The 13200-nt window shown below is 35.1% G+C and overlaps 1 protein-coding gene across 2 annotated transcripts in view; it reads right to left on the bottom strand.

The window, feature by feature from the left end:
• LOC137925506 (DGAT1/2-independent enzyme synthesizing storage lipids) overlaps positions 1–13200 on the bottom strand; it is a 43048-nt gene that overhangs the window by 3261 nt on the left and 26587 nt on the right. For both annotated transcript variants that reach the window (XM_068768961.1, XM_068768960.1), the window contains exons 2-5: positions 7998–8136; positions 4186–4280; positions 2164–2328; positions 766–959 (exon numbers count right to left, since the gene is read on the bottom strand). In XM_068768961.1, the coding sequence (XP_068625062.1) occupies positions 766–959; positions 2164–2328; positions 4186–4280; positions 7998–8136 (593 nt within the window). The remainder of the gene's footprint in view (positions 1–765; positions 960–2163; positions 2329–4185; positions 4281–7997; positions 8137–13200) is intronic.

The raw sequence follows: 13200 nt of genomic DNA, 5'->3' as shown, positions 1-13200 counted from the left end.
AATATTAACTATGTATTTTCATTAATAATATTTTTTTATTCTTAAACATTTATAGTTATGAATGTAACTGTTAAGAGGTGGTTGGCAATTAACTGCGACAGTTACACTAACATCAGCTAGCACTAGAAAGTATCATTATTATTAATACAAAAAAAGATGAAAGGGTGTCAAATAGCACACGGGTAATGTATCTAATATATATAATAATATGTCAATATTATCATATAATAGTACATATCGACATCATAGAATATATCGTTGAAGTTTCCACTTTCTCTACGATTAGAAACAACTATTGAAAATTTGATGTGTATACTTCTGATATAATTGCTAATGAAACAAAAATATCGTAACTTATTACATACGAAATGCAAAACTTATTTGTTTGTAAATAATACAACAGATGTTTCAATAGCACTATACTTGAAATTAAACATTATACATAACCGCTGATAACAGGTGGAGCTAATAATGATGACAGGTGGACACAAAGGGTTATAAAATTGTCGGGACCATGAGGTACAAGAGCGAGAGGTAGACCTAATGTCAGTACGCTGACGAGATCGTGGCAACGGCAGGTCACGGGTGGCTCCAAGTTGCCAAAGATAGATAAAAATGGAAGGCTTTGGAGGAGGCTTTTAGCCTGTGGGGGTCCACACAAACTTAGTACAAAATTATTAAAACTATTATCAATACTTTAAAATTACTAATTTTAAGTCATTTGTATGGAATGAAATAAAGTGTTATTATTATTATTATATATACCACTTTTGCCTCTAAAGCGACTTTTGCAAATCCAATCCTGGACTTCCAATTGAGCCTGTAGTAGTGATCTCCGAACTGAGCCTCGTACACTCCTCCGGGTGAGATAGCCAAGGAGTTCCCGGCTCGGAGAACTCCGACGCAGGTCTGCACTGTGCCCGGGATCACACATAGCCCCTCCAGGAGGCTCGACCAGCCTACACCAGAACAAATCTTTGGTCAAAAAGTTTAATTCAAAATATCTTTATTCATGTAGACATTTATACCCACTTTTGAATAGACATTTATATTTTAAATATTTTCAATAGTCATCATTTTAATATAAGAAGTTACCATCGGCACGGCAAGCTGATTTGTTTAGAAGAGCCGGCCAGAAATTCAACAGTTACACGAAATTCAACAATATTCGATGCATACATTATAATGTCAACCATGTAAATGAATCAACAAGCTCCAGACATTACAATTAACAACAAAAAAAACCCTTGAATGCTATAATAAAATGTATTTAATGATAAACCTTTTATTTAAGATTTAAAAAAGAAAGTCTATGATATCTTGAGAAACTTTACTATGTATGCGTACACTAGTAATCGATTTAATGCGTAAAATCAGAATTGATTTAAATTTATAAAGTAGCGAAATTCCCTCTAATATTTAAAAAAATCATGACAGCTTCGTGGGATATAGGACACGAAGCTGTCATGATTTTTTTAAATCAACATAATTTTGATGATCACATTTGCGAAATATTCCAAAGCTTATGTTAAGGAAAGGTAGATGAATAAAGCATATTATTGTAACAAATATTATAGTGGAGGCTAATATACCTGGGATTAATATCATGTTGATTCTCACGTGACAAATAGAAGATTTATGACATGAATAAATTGAAAAAAATGGTTTTAAAAGTGGAACTATGCATTATTGCCGAGTTCTTCTCGATAGAAGCAACATTCCCAATTTAGCAGTAGAATATGGAGAATATTGGAAATAATATATAAATAAAATATACATTCCATAATTATTAATTTATTTGAATTATCTATAATTTCATAACTTCTTAACTGTCAATGTGTCAATGACTTGTGTGAAACGAATTTTTACTTTTTATTACTCTTAACCTTAATCACGAGAATTATTGGTAAAAATAATTAATAGGAGTTAAAAGCTTTGAATGTCATTTTTTTTTCATATCAGGTAATTGTCTATAATTTGTTTACTTGTATTAAATTTGTTTGCTGTATAGTATTAACGAAAACAAAACTTTCTTTTCAGAGACAATTACTGTGACGCCACAAATATAATAAATCATTATTTATATTTCACTGGTTGGGTAAAATTACTCTGAAGCGCCTACCAGCACTCTTCAGTACTTGAAACAAAAAAAAGTCAACTTACCCGGTATCTTGAACATGAAACGGTCAGCGACCGTGTGCATGTGACGACGCTTAAACAGGAGCATCCGAGCGGTGAAGTAGTACATGTCGATCGGCAGCGCGCCGTGGTAATAGATGAGCAGGAAAGGCCCATCCGGAATATTCTCCAGGCCCCTGATTTCGTACCCTGCGGAACCACATCACATACAAAGTCCATATGTAACTTTTAACCCTTAAATGCATAATGATGTAAAACTGTAACATACCACTTAAACGTAAAATGAGAGAGTAAATCCATAGTGTTGTATATATGCAACATAAGGTTTTTTTAAAAAAAGTAAGTTTAAAAAATATTATATACATTTTAATTTTTTTTGCCCTGCATTTTAGTGTACTTATCTGCAAGATGAATATTTATTTTAAAAGTATAAATAAAAGTCATGCATTTAAGGGTTAAACGAAAAGGTTCTTTGTGTTAGTTCCATAAGCATAGATCATGAGAGTATTTTAGCAACAACTTTTTTAAATGTTGGCTTCGCATGAGTGACTTTAATGAAATGTATTCTGTATACATCGTGATCTGTTTTTAACACTGTTACTGCTGCACGCGGTCATATTGACCTACGCATATCTTTCGTACGCGTAGAGAAAATTAGCCTTCTCTCTCTCACTGCGACAGCAATATCTCAGTGACTACTTTAAACTAGAAAGAGATAAAAAACAATGATATTTAAATGCGTTGTTGATTGACAATTAATTTAAATGGACAGTGTCTATGGGCTAATATGACCTCACGTCGCAATAAAAAAAAGTTATCTTAGGATCTATATGACTTCACAACGCACTAGCTGAAACTCGCGTGCCATCAGTACCGCAGTTACTGCGTTAAACAAAATACACAAACGACACTGAGATGCGTTTAAACAGTGGTAATGTTAGCAGTACGTGGGGCCGAGACGGACCATCAGACAAACCGTAGCCAGTTGCCAGTGCCACTGGCTGACTTTCTTTAAGCCCCTAACGATCCCTTCATCGTTTAAAAAAAGGACTTGTGTGTCTCACACTTGTGTAACCATAAATTCTAATGAGATATACATTCAACCCTTCAAAAGTTTTTACATATATTTCCAATCATTCTGTTTAAAATGACCACTACGAAATAAATATATTTTTAAATGTTACACAATGCATGTAAAAATAAATATTATATATACATGTACAAATACATACTCATCTGATATCCCTCAGTACTTAAAGACGAACAACGTTTTTAAAAAATATGTAATACTTAAGGCCCTCTCCACGTGATCGGAGTGACACTCTGAAGGTCATTGGCAAGCCTCACAGTCACTCAACGAGCTATAAGGAGGGCATGTAATCGAATTTGGAATGAAGATATCCGTTGAGGAAAGAAAGTCACCTATACAGTCTAATGAATCGACAAGTTGAAGTAGCAGCGGGCAGGCCATCCAACAAATAGAACAAATAGCCGCTGCGGTCTTACGTTTGTATAGTGGCGATCACAGACAAGCAAGCGCATCATAAAACTTCCACTCACAGGGTAGATAGACGACCTTGTTAAGATCAGAAGACGCTGAATGAATGAATGATTACCGCCAATGAAACGGTCTTTGAAGGGGAGTGATGTGGGCATGCCCACTTCACTTAAATTTATGAGTAATACGAATGACATAAGAACGTCAGTGCGATAACGACATAATAAGCATTGGTCGAATTAATTGAGTTTTGCGAATATTAATAAATGTTTATTGGAGCACTACACATTCTCCAAAAAGGCCTATTCCAACCGGTCTTCAGGTAATATACTGGAGACCTTTGTAGCGGAAGTTTTACGGCTGAAATGATGATGAATTAACTAATATTCTCTTCATGATGAAGTAGACCCATGTCTAATCACTTTAACTATAGTCGCGGGAAGTCGCTTGATGTGGGCAGCGGAACCGGTCAGCATATTGATCTTTGGTGAAGGCCTGTGCTATGTATCGGCTGTCAATGATGAAGAAGAAGAGATGAATAATGTTACCGTGCCAGAGCCAACCATGAGCGTCCCACAGCGCGCACACCGCGAGCCGCGCCGCGTGCCTCCAATCGTTTTGAACGCCATCTACCACACGTAATCTGAAACATGATAATTTCTTCTTAAAAATTTTTACTGGTATTATATTCGAAATTGACGGCTAAGTAATATTGGATATCCAGAACAGTGATCTGTGTGTCTTTGGGATAATACTGTCATACAAATGAATGTCGGCATATACAAGCGGAAGGACAATGGATATTCGTACAGCCAACCTATAAAAAAAACTAATAGTAATGTGAACATTCGGTTTAAAAGATTGGTATCGAAATTGAAACTCTAGGCTATTAAGGGTTAACAATTATTAACATAGGTGAGCACAAACTATTATTTTTAAGTCCATAATTCATACATTTTTATATAAGACCCCACTGTTTTCTATATAAGTGCAAATTATCTTTTCGTAATCTACTTTTGTCACAACAGAGCCAAAACATATTCTCATCTGTTATTATTCAACAGTCAACTTTATCGGAATTCTAAAAACTTGTCCAGTTTTATAAAGACAAACAGTATCACACCTGCGATAGTTAAATGCAAATAGAACGGTTTAAAAAAAATATTGTTTTGTCTACGCCTTATCAAAGTGGACTACGGAAAACTTTGACGTCTTCAAGGTGCATTACAGCGACGAGTGATCAATTATCTTTATCGGTTGCGGTACAATAAAAATAATTATTTTTTATAATTATATTCCCTAATTGCTTCAAATATCATGTGACGGCTAAGTGAATAGATTTCATTGGGAATAGTCGTTGTTTTAAAATTATTTATAAAAGATATAAGACAAGATGCTTTTAGGCTTGTTATGTGGACACGGCTTTCTAATTTACTGTGTTTAAAATCTTTAGTTCCCAGTGGCCTTGACAAGTCTTTGTTTCCAACTGGTCTTTAGAGAAATTGTTGAAGGAGGCTTTTCAGCTTTTTATAAAACAGAAAGATTGAATTTAAAAATGATTAAAGTATGTTTTACTTTTATTTTAATTATTTTTAATTCAACATTTAATTACATTTGTTGTGGGCTCTTTGAAGATTATAACGTGTTTTGAAACACTTGTTATATTTATAAAAATATGAATATAGTGAAGTCTCTCCGTGCCACGCACATGTAGTCACTATAAATAAAATGAAAACGTTTGATCATAAGACTTCTATAATATTATTTTATGAAAGACAGAATTTTAAAATTAAAAATCACAACTTTGTTCCCTTTTTAGGTGTCAGTGTGTAAACATTGTTTCAATTGAATTAGGAAGGCACTAACTTGTAAAATTACAAGTCTAATGAGATAACCATCAAACATGCGTCTCAAGGTGACAACTACGGACTTGGTGATTCGTAAAACACTTTAAAATAAATTGAATCGCACTTTTACGGGCATGCTTTATCATTTACAATTAGGAGGTTCTGATTGTAGGTATTGCTATGTGTGATCTATATTGATATACAAACAAATTTGTCTGTCTGTCCGTATATCTATATCAGTGATTCCCAAAGTGGTCTATATCGACCCCTAGGGGTCTATGACAACCTGCATGGGGTCTACGTCAGCGAAAAAAAAATTTGGAGGTCCATGAAATGAAAACGGGGGTCCACGATAGTGGATCTCAACACATACACTGATAGTACCTATTTACTTACATCATACTATCTTATAATATCAAAACAATTACTCGTACATTACATTATTATATATGTTTATAAAATTGTGTAAGTTGTTGGATGTTGGTATTCGCTTTGTGGTCGCAATACATTTTGAACATACACTAAACTTCACTAGTTAGAAATTTACAGGAAATCAATATCAGGTAAGTAGGGGGTTTACCCAACACGGAAAAACATGGCAAGGGGTCTACGACACAAAAAAGTTTTTGGGGAACTCTGATCTATATCGACGTAAAAATTTGATAAATTAATTTATAAATAATTAATGAATGTCCTTGGGAAGTTTTATATTTTTTTCAGTTGATATTTAAAGCATCGAAACCGCCATTTTATTCAGACTTAATTAGATGCATAACACAGCAACGCATGGACGAGTACAGCCAGTTGTTAATAATAAATAACCCGCTTGTCAACGGTTCGCGCTGTCTGAGACAAAATGTTGTATACGTAATCGCTAAAACATTCCAAAATAAGAAAGCGTTGATGACGACAAGCCTCATCATCATCATCATTTCAGCCGTACGACGTGTTCTGCTGGACTTATACTTCTCCTAAAGATTCCAATAAGACCGGTTGATGCTTTTATCCGGTCTACATTCAGATTCTTCCAAGACCTTAACCAGGCTGTCAATCTGATGAGTAAGCATCCCACGATGCCCTTCCCGGTCCATTAGTTCCATTCGAGAACCTGATATACCCAGGAGCCATCAGCTTTACGCGCCGTAGTCTGCCTGCTGATAATCCAACTTGCCAATCAAGTCTTCTCCTTCACTCGTTGATCTAAGTTTGCCAATGAGACCAAAAGTGAATGACCTTGTTTCACTGCCGCAAGTAATCTCAGATAACACTCATTGGTAGTAAAACTTCGTCTTAAGGTACTGAGGGATACTGAACTGTAGTTTCCGGAACGCTTCCCGGCTGAATTGTGTTTGACTATTGATATAATTCTCGTATATAATGTATATAGTATATTTAGTAGGCATTTTGTATTTTAGTATCAAAGACACTAAAGATAACACTATGTAATAATATACGCTTTTCTATTTCCCAATACCTAGTAACCGCCGGAACGGACGAACAAACAGACAAAATAACTGTATGATTGAGGTCACGACACCTCCATCTTCCAATTCCGGGTTATACCCCAATACTGGGGGTAGCGATGCAAGAAGGTTGCAGGGTAACAGCCAACAACAAACTATTTGCTTACAATAATATTGTTACAAAATATTAAATTCATCAAAAACTCACACTTTTAGCAACCAACTTCGATACAAGGTTTGTTCGTATATATAAGTTCTTTCGCCGCTTTGTAATATAGATTTAGATGTAGCTCCATGAAGTGACAAGATGCCGGAGATGGGACATTTTGGCTGTCACTCTAAACGCGTTTAACATTTTAATACCGTGGTTCCAGTCAACGCCGAACCATAAGATTGTTTTGTTGCTATAGCTGAACTAATATAAAACTAATAAACATACTTATTATGACTTATATACAGTAGCCGTTGATTCTTATTATTTATATAAACCCCGACAAAACTGACCGGTGCCCTCATACGCGAGAACCCGACATCAAACAAAAGCGTTAGGCAATTACCAACTAGTGCCATCTATCGGCGACATTTTTATGCGACTTATACGTTTAGGACTTAACGGATATTTTGATACATTGAATTGATCACTCCGCTTTTATCATAACAGCACTCTAAATTTATTTGATACAAAAATATACATGTACATAGATTCTGTTCATTGTTGCTAACTGCAGTAGGTAGATGAACTAACTGTGACGCTTTACAAAGCCTACCGTCGGAAAAATAAAACTTAAGTATAAACAAAAAGAAAATAATTAAGTGTGTGAAAGTTTTTTCCAAATGTAAGTCATACCGAAAGTTTCCCGAGTGAACTGGTAGACGCGGCGTGTGTTCCCCTCTACTAGGTGAACCAAAGCTTAATCAGGGTAGCGAGTAGCCGCTGGATTCGGGCAGAGCATGACCGAGATGATGATTATGGCGATCGTCTGGAGAGGTACATGCTTGACAGTGGCTACTTATGTGCCTAACTACTTTTTTTTAAGAACAAGTAATCACCTGTAAAGCCGGTAGAGATGAAAGATGATGCTGCTAATGTAGATCAGAACGATGATGACAGCGGGCAGCAGGAAGGTCACGATCACGGGGGTCAGGAACCACGTTAGCCACAGACTGTACTCTGTGTCCACGTATTCCACTGAAACAAAATACAATTCGGTGAAATAACTAATGTAAAAACCTAACCTAACCTAACACAATACACTCCAAAGTTTAAAATTAACGTTTCCTTTTTTCTTATATTTCTCTTTTAAAATTTAAGCCGCTTCTGGTGAACCGCTGGGGTCTAGCAACATTTCTACCATATTTCAAAAACTCAACAAAATGTGAAAATTATCGCATTTCTTCTTTAGTGTTTGCATTGACATTGGTGAAATATCAAACATGTTCACTAAAAAATGCAAGCACACACGCTATAGGTCATTTTTATTTACTTTCAACATTTAAACAAGCGTTGCGACATGTTATACTAAATATTGAACTTGCAAGATTTTACAAGTAACAATTGCTAAACTACATAAAATATTATCTGCCTTCATTGGTAAGTAAATCAATCCAACAATTTAGTTTTTCTTTATTGAAAGCAAATCAAGTTTCGAGGACCCCCACTTACATATTGTGAAGCCCCATTTTATAGACACGCTAACGTGCCACTTGGACCACTTAGGGGACTTAAAATTTGGTATGAATCTTACTTTCGCCTCGTAGAATTCAGCCATGAGTTAAGTAGAAGGTAAGGTAAGGGTTCATTATGTTCGCGATGCGTGAAACTGCATATTATATGATCTTACTGGATAAACATACAAAGGCCGTGCGTAATATTACTGACTTTGACGATTGTATAACGGGTGTTAATAAAAACGGGAATGTCCGCGACGTCCCGGGCGCCTGGTGACACGTTCCCAGCATCCGGGTGCTTATCGCCAGCGCCGTCTGACCGTCGTCTGGCTGTCAAATGCAACGGTGACCCGCACACCGCCACGCGACCGCCACGCGCACAGATAATATATTGAACTTTTACACCATTCGCCTTGGAGTATTCAACCTTCGTAAGTACATGTTTACTTATAATTAGTTAAACTGAGATTCACAAACTTTCTTCTAATTTAACGATATTATGTTTGGCATTAATACTTTATAATTTTATCCATTGCTGATAAGTTTCTAATAAAAACTAAGAAAATGAAGTGGATAAATGACTTTGTAGAGGTCATTGTTACATGCCAGGATATAGGCCACTTCCAGATACACACACAGATTCCTTTCGTAAATCTATCGGCGATGCCTATGTCCAGCTGAGGACGCATTATGGCTGAAATAATAATGATATGGAAAACTGAAATGGTTTATACTCCTTACTGTTCATTATATATTTTTAAAAGCTCTTTCCTACTTTGCCTAGATATGCATATAATTAACGTCCGTTACTGCATAATTACTATTTTATTGAAATTTTGTTTTATTTAAATTTCACTTTATTTATATTTTATTCACACAGCTTCCTTAAATAACATGTAACATAACATAACGCCAATGGTTGAAAACAAAGAAAAATTCATTAGGCACTAGAATTTGAAATCGCCGCTTTAAGGATAAAATGGAGACCATTATAAAGTTGATCAAAATCGATATATAAATAGTAACAACTTAGCAGAACCAGACTAAAAATTGACCATTACATGACCACCACACTAAACAAAACAATGAAATGTGCATTCAGTTATGGTTCGTGCTCGAGATGTAATAAAACCAAACTGTTAAAGAAGATTAAAGAGATTGCTATCTGGTATTGAAAAGTGGATGACGAACCATAAAAAAATTATTAGTAAAATATTTAAGAAGTATATACTAAATCAAATGTAGCTTAATTTAAAACACAGCGTATTGTATAAACAAGAACTCAACGTTACTAAAGTCCTGTCCGTGGATACTAGTGTTGAGTTTTTGAATAAGATGTTTGAAGCTTTCAAACGGTCACTGGATGTACTTGGAATATTCTGTGATCTAAGTCCTTTGTGTGCATCAAGGAACATTGATCATACCACACCACTGCGGTATCTGATTCAAGTCTCGGGCTATATTCAATAGGTGCTGGACGTTGTTACTGGACGGACTCAAGGGTCGCGGATCCGAAATCTGAAAGCTCATTAATTAAAAAAATATAAGTTTCGATCTTTTGCCTTTATATTTAACCAATATAAGTCAGAGGGTATTTACACGGCGAAAAGTCCCCGGAAGGTCCATTGGGAATTCCCCAAGGGTTAATTCTAGTTCCGCTTCTTTTTATTTATAATAATGATTTACCTTATATGGTTTAATTAACATTAGATAATAATGTTTGCTGATGACACCTCATACATTTTTAAAATAAAACTACATTTGACTCAATAGGAAGATGTGATCATTTCTTTCTCAAATATAGTAAAACGGTTCACCGTTTTTAAATAGTAAAAATAAAACAATAAAATTATTTTTTCCCCGCCAATTTGGAATAACAAAGTTCTGGAACCAGAAGGATAAATAAATATCCTATGAATAAAAATACACTTTAAATTAAAGCGGGACCCCCTCTTAATGGAGAAAATCCTCAGTTCCGCAGCGTTTGTTGTAAAAATATAAGAACAATTGCATATGTTGATACAGCCAAAAAAGCTATTCGTGCTATTTACAATTTAAGTCGTACTTTCCTTAGAAAAATTCACAAATTATCATTACAAAAACTATCGACTATTGCTTACTTATTTAATATAAATATTAAAACTATCTTTTGTGTTTTCACAATATAAATATTAGAAGCAAAAAAAAATATTTGTACCTAAAACTCTGGTTCATCAAGTTAGCAACCATAGGCAATGTATACAATTTTACAATAAGATCCTCAAAAATTTTAGAAAAGTTCAATTTCAAGGTTTAAAAAATAGTTTGTGCTAACGGTGATTATACTTCGAATGACTTCATAGTAGATGGCACACTTCGGGAATGATTGCCAAATTAAAAAAAAATTGGCGAAGAACGTTGTTGTGCTAAGGGTCTGTTATCATAATCATCATAGCAGCAGAGAGCTAAAAGTTATTACACTGTAAACAACTTCATAGAAGATAGCGTATACCTTGGGAATTCATCAGCAAGCTATTTCATTGTTTGGTATATCATTTTATATTATTTAAAAAATTATATAGTCCCGTTAAAGTTCTTTCTTTCGCTTGTTTTTCTTATTACAGATATTTCATCCGTTCAGGTGATAAACTCAACATGACTTTAACAAGGAATGTAATTCTATGTATATTAAATAGAAAATTTTTGTATTTGAATTTGCGAAAAAGTTTGTGGTCGAATATCAGAGCACACACAAGCTTCACAGACTGCAACAAAACTTGGATTATATCACAATAAGACAATGCATCGTCTATTATAGGATTGGAAGGGCATAGTTTATATATATAAAGGTTTTACCGCCGGAAAGAACAATCGGATCTCTACTGCCAACAATTGATGAGGTGTTATCTTCGATCATTATAACGCAAGACCACATATATCTTCAACTACTCAGCAAAAATGTAAAGGATTTGGCTGGCTTGTGATAATGCAACTACTAAAATAGCACTGTATTTCAGTTCTTCACCTGAAGAATTAAGAACTGTTAAAACAGTATCAGATTAACATTAAAAAAATGACTGCCAAAATTACTTAAACCCGTTTTCTTGATCAGAAGTTCCAGCTGTTCTGTTTCTACATCGTGTCTTTACCAATAAGATGAAGAAAGTCATTAAACAAAATGGCGATATCTTTCAAAAAGTTTTTCTCGAATTTTGGTATAAAACGTCAGAGAACTTTTTCTTCAACCTATTACATGTATAAACACACATGTGTGCACAAACAATTCATTCATTAATTTAGTGTGACTTGTTGTAGTCGTCGTTTCAACGTATAATCGTCCACTACAAGGCATAGACCTCCGCTCAACTATCTATGGGGGATACACCATAATTGCCACTCTTGCCAGGCGGCTTGACGATCGAAGAATTGTATTATGGTGCGCAAAGAACACTGTTTCCCAACCTTTGGAAACTTGTTTGTGAGCTGTGGCAATCCTATGTATTTAATGCACAAAATGTGAAATTTTGTATCCCGGGAATTGAACCCATGACCTACGATAGCAAGTCTCAATTCTCTATCGCTGGGTTACCACTGTCTCTATAAAGTCTATCTACTAAAGTTCGTCAATATGAAATAAAGAGACCACTTTAATTTAAAGGAATATTTTTATGTAAAACTCGTTACTTTTTGTACATAATACGAGAAAGTTCTCTTACTCATAAAACATAACCGTTAATACTTCCATTTCGATAAACGTTATTTAGATTGCAGTTTCATAATATAGGATAACCTTTTGAGCCCAGACAGTGCATGATCGAGTCACACATGCTCTAACCGTGTGACCGCTGTACTTGTGTAGACAAATATAGTAAAACCTCTATTAAAAATTACATATAAAAATACCACGTTCATCAGATATTAAAAAATCGAATACAGAATGAGGTGATTCGTATACGAACTATATATAGTCCAGTGGATTGGCAGAAGCAATCGTAGGACCCGTAGAACCGGCCACTGAAGACTCGAGGTTCTATAGTAAAATCACGAAAAGAGCAGAGAAGTAATTCCAACAACAAAGTGGGCTGGTTGTCGGCCGGTTCTATTGGAAATTAATAAGAGAGGCCCACTTCCAGCAGTGGACGTCTTACGATTGAAGTAATGAATGATGAAATGATGGTAAAGGCTGTCTGTAACATATTTCAATGACCAATGATCTCAGAGGTGCGAGCAATGGTAGTTCAACGGGAGAGAACTGAGACCTGCGATCTTAAGTCGCGGATTTGATTACCGGTATGCAATCTTATACAATTCACGCTTTGTGCATTAATTATATAAGATTGCCACAGCTCACAAACAAGTTTCCAGAGAATGGGTAGCAGCATCCTTTGTACCAACCATAACATTACACTGAGATTACCAACCTCCTTGCCAAGCGTGGTACATTACCCGCCATAGATATTTTTGTAAATGCCTATACCTTCCAGCAGGCGTCTTTGGGCTAAATCGATGACGAACAATAATCCTTTAAAAATTACCGAAGAAAATATTTATATGAGCGTTATAGTTCGTTAAAAATACAGAATTATATTCTGCTCTAAACATAGGT

Source organism: Battus philenor, unplaced genomic scaffold (assembly GCF_028537555.1).
Source record: "Battus philenor isolate CCGP_79_NKW_IND1 unplaced genomic scaffold, ilBatPhil1.0.hap1 SCAF_27, whole genome shotgun sequence".
Taxonomy (NCBI): Eukaryota; Metazoa; Arthropoda; class Insecta; order Lepidoptera; family Papilionidae; genus Battus; species Battus philenor.
The sequence above is the reverse complement of the archived record's forward strand: the minus strand, read 5'-3'. Positions and strand labels throughout refer to the sequence as shown.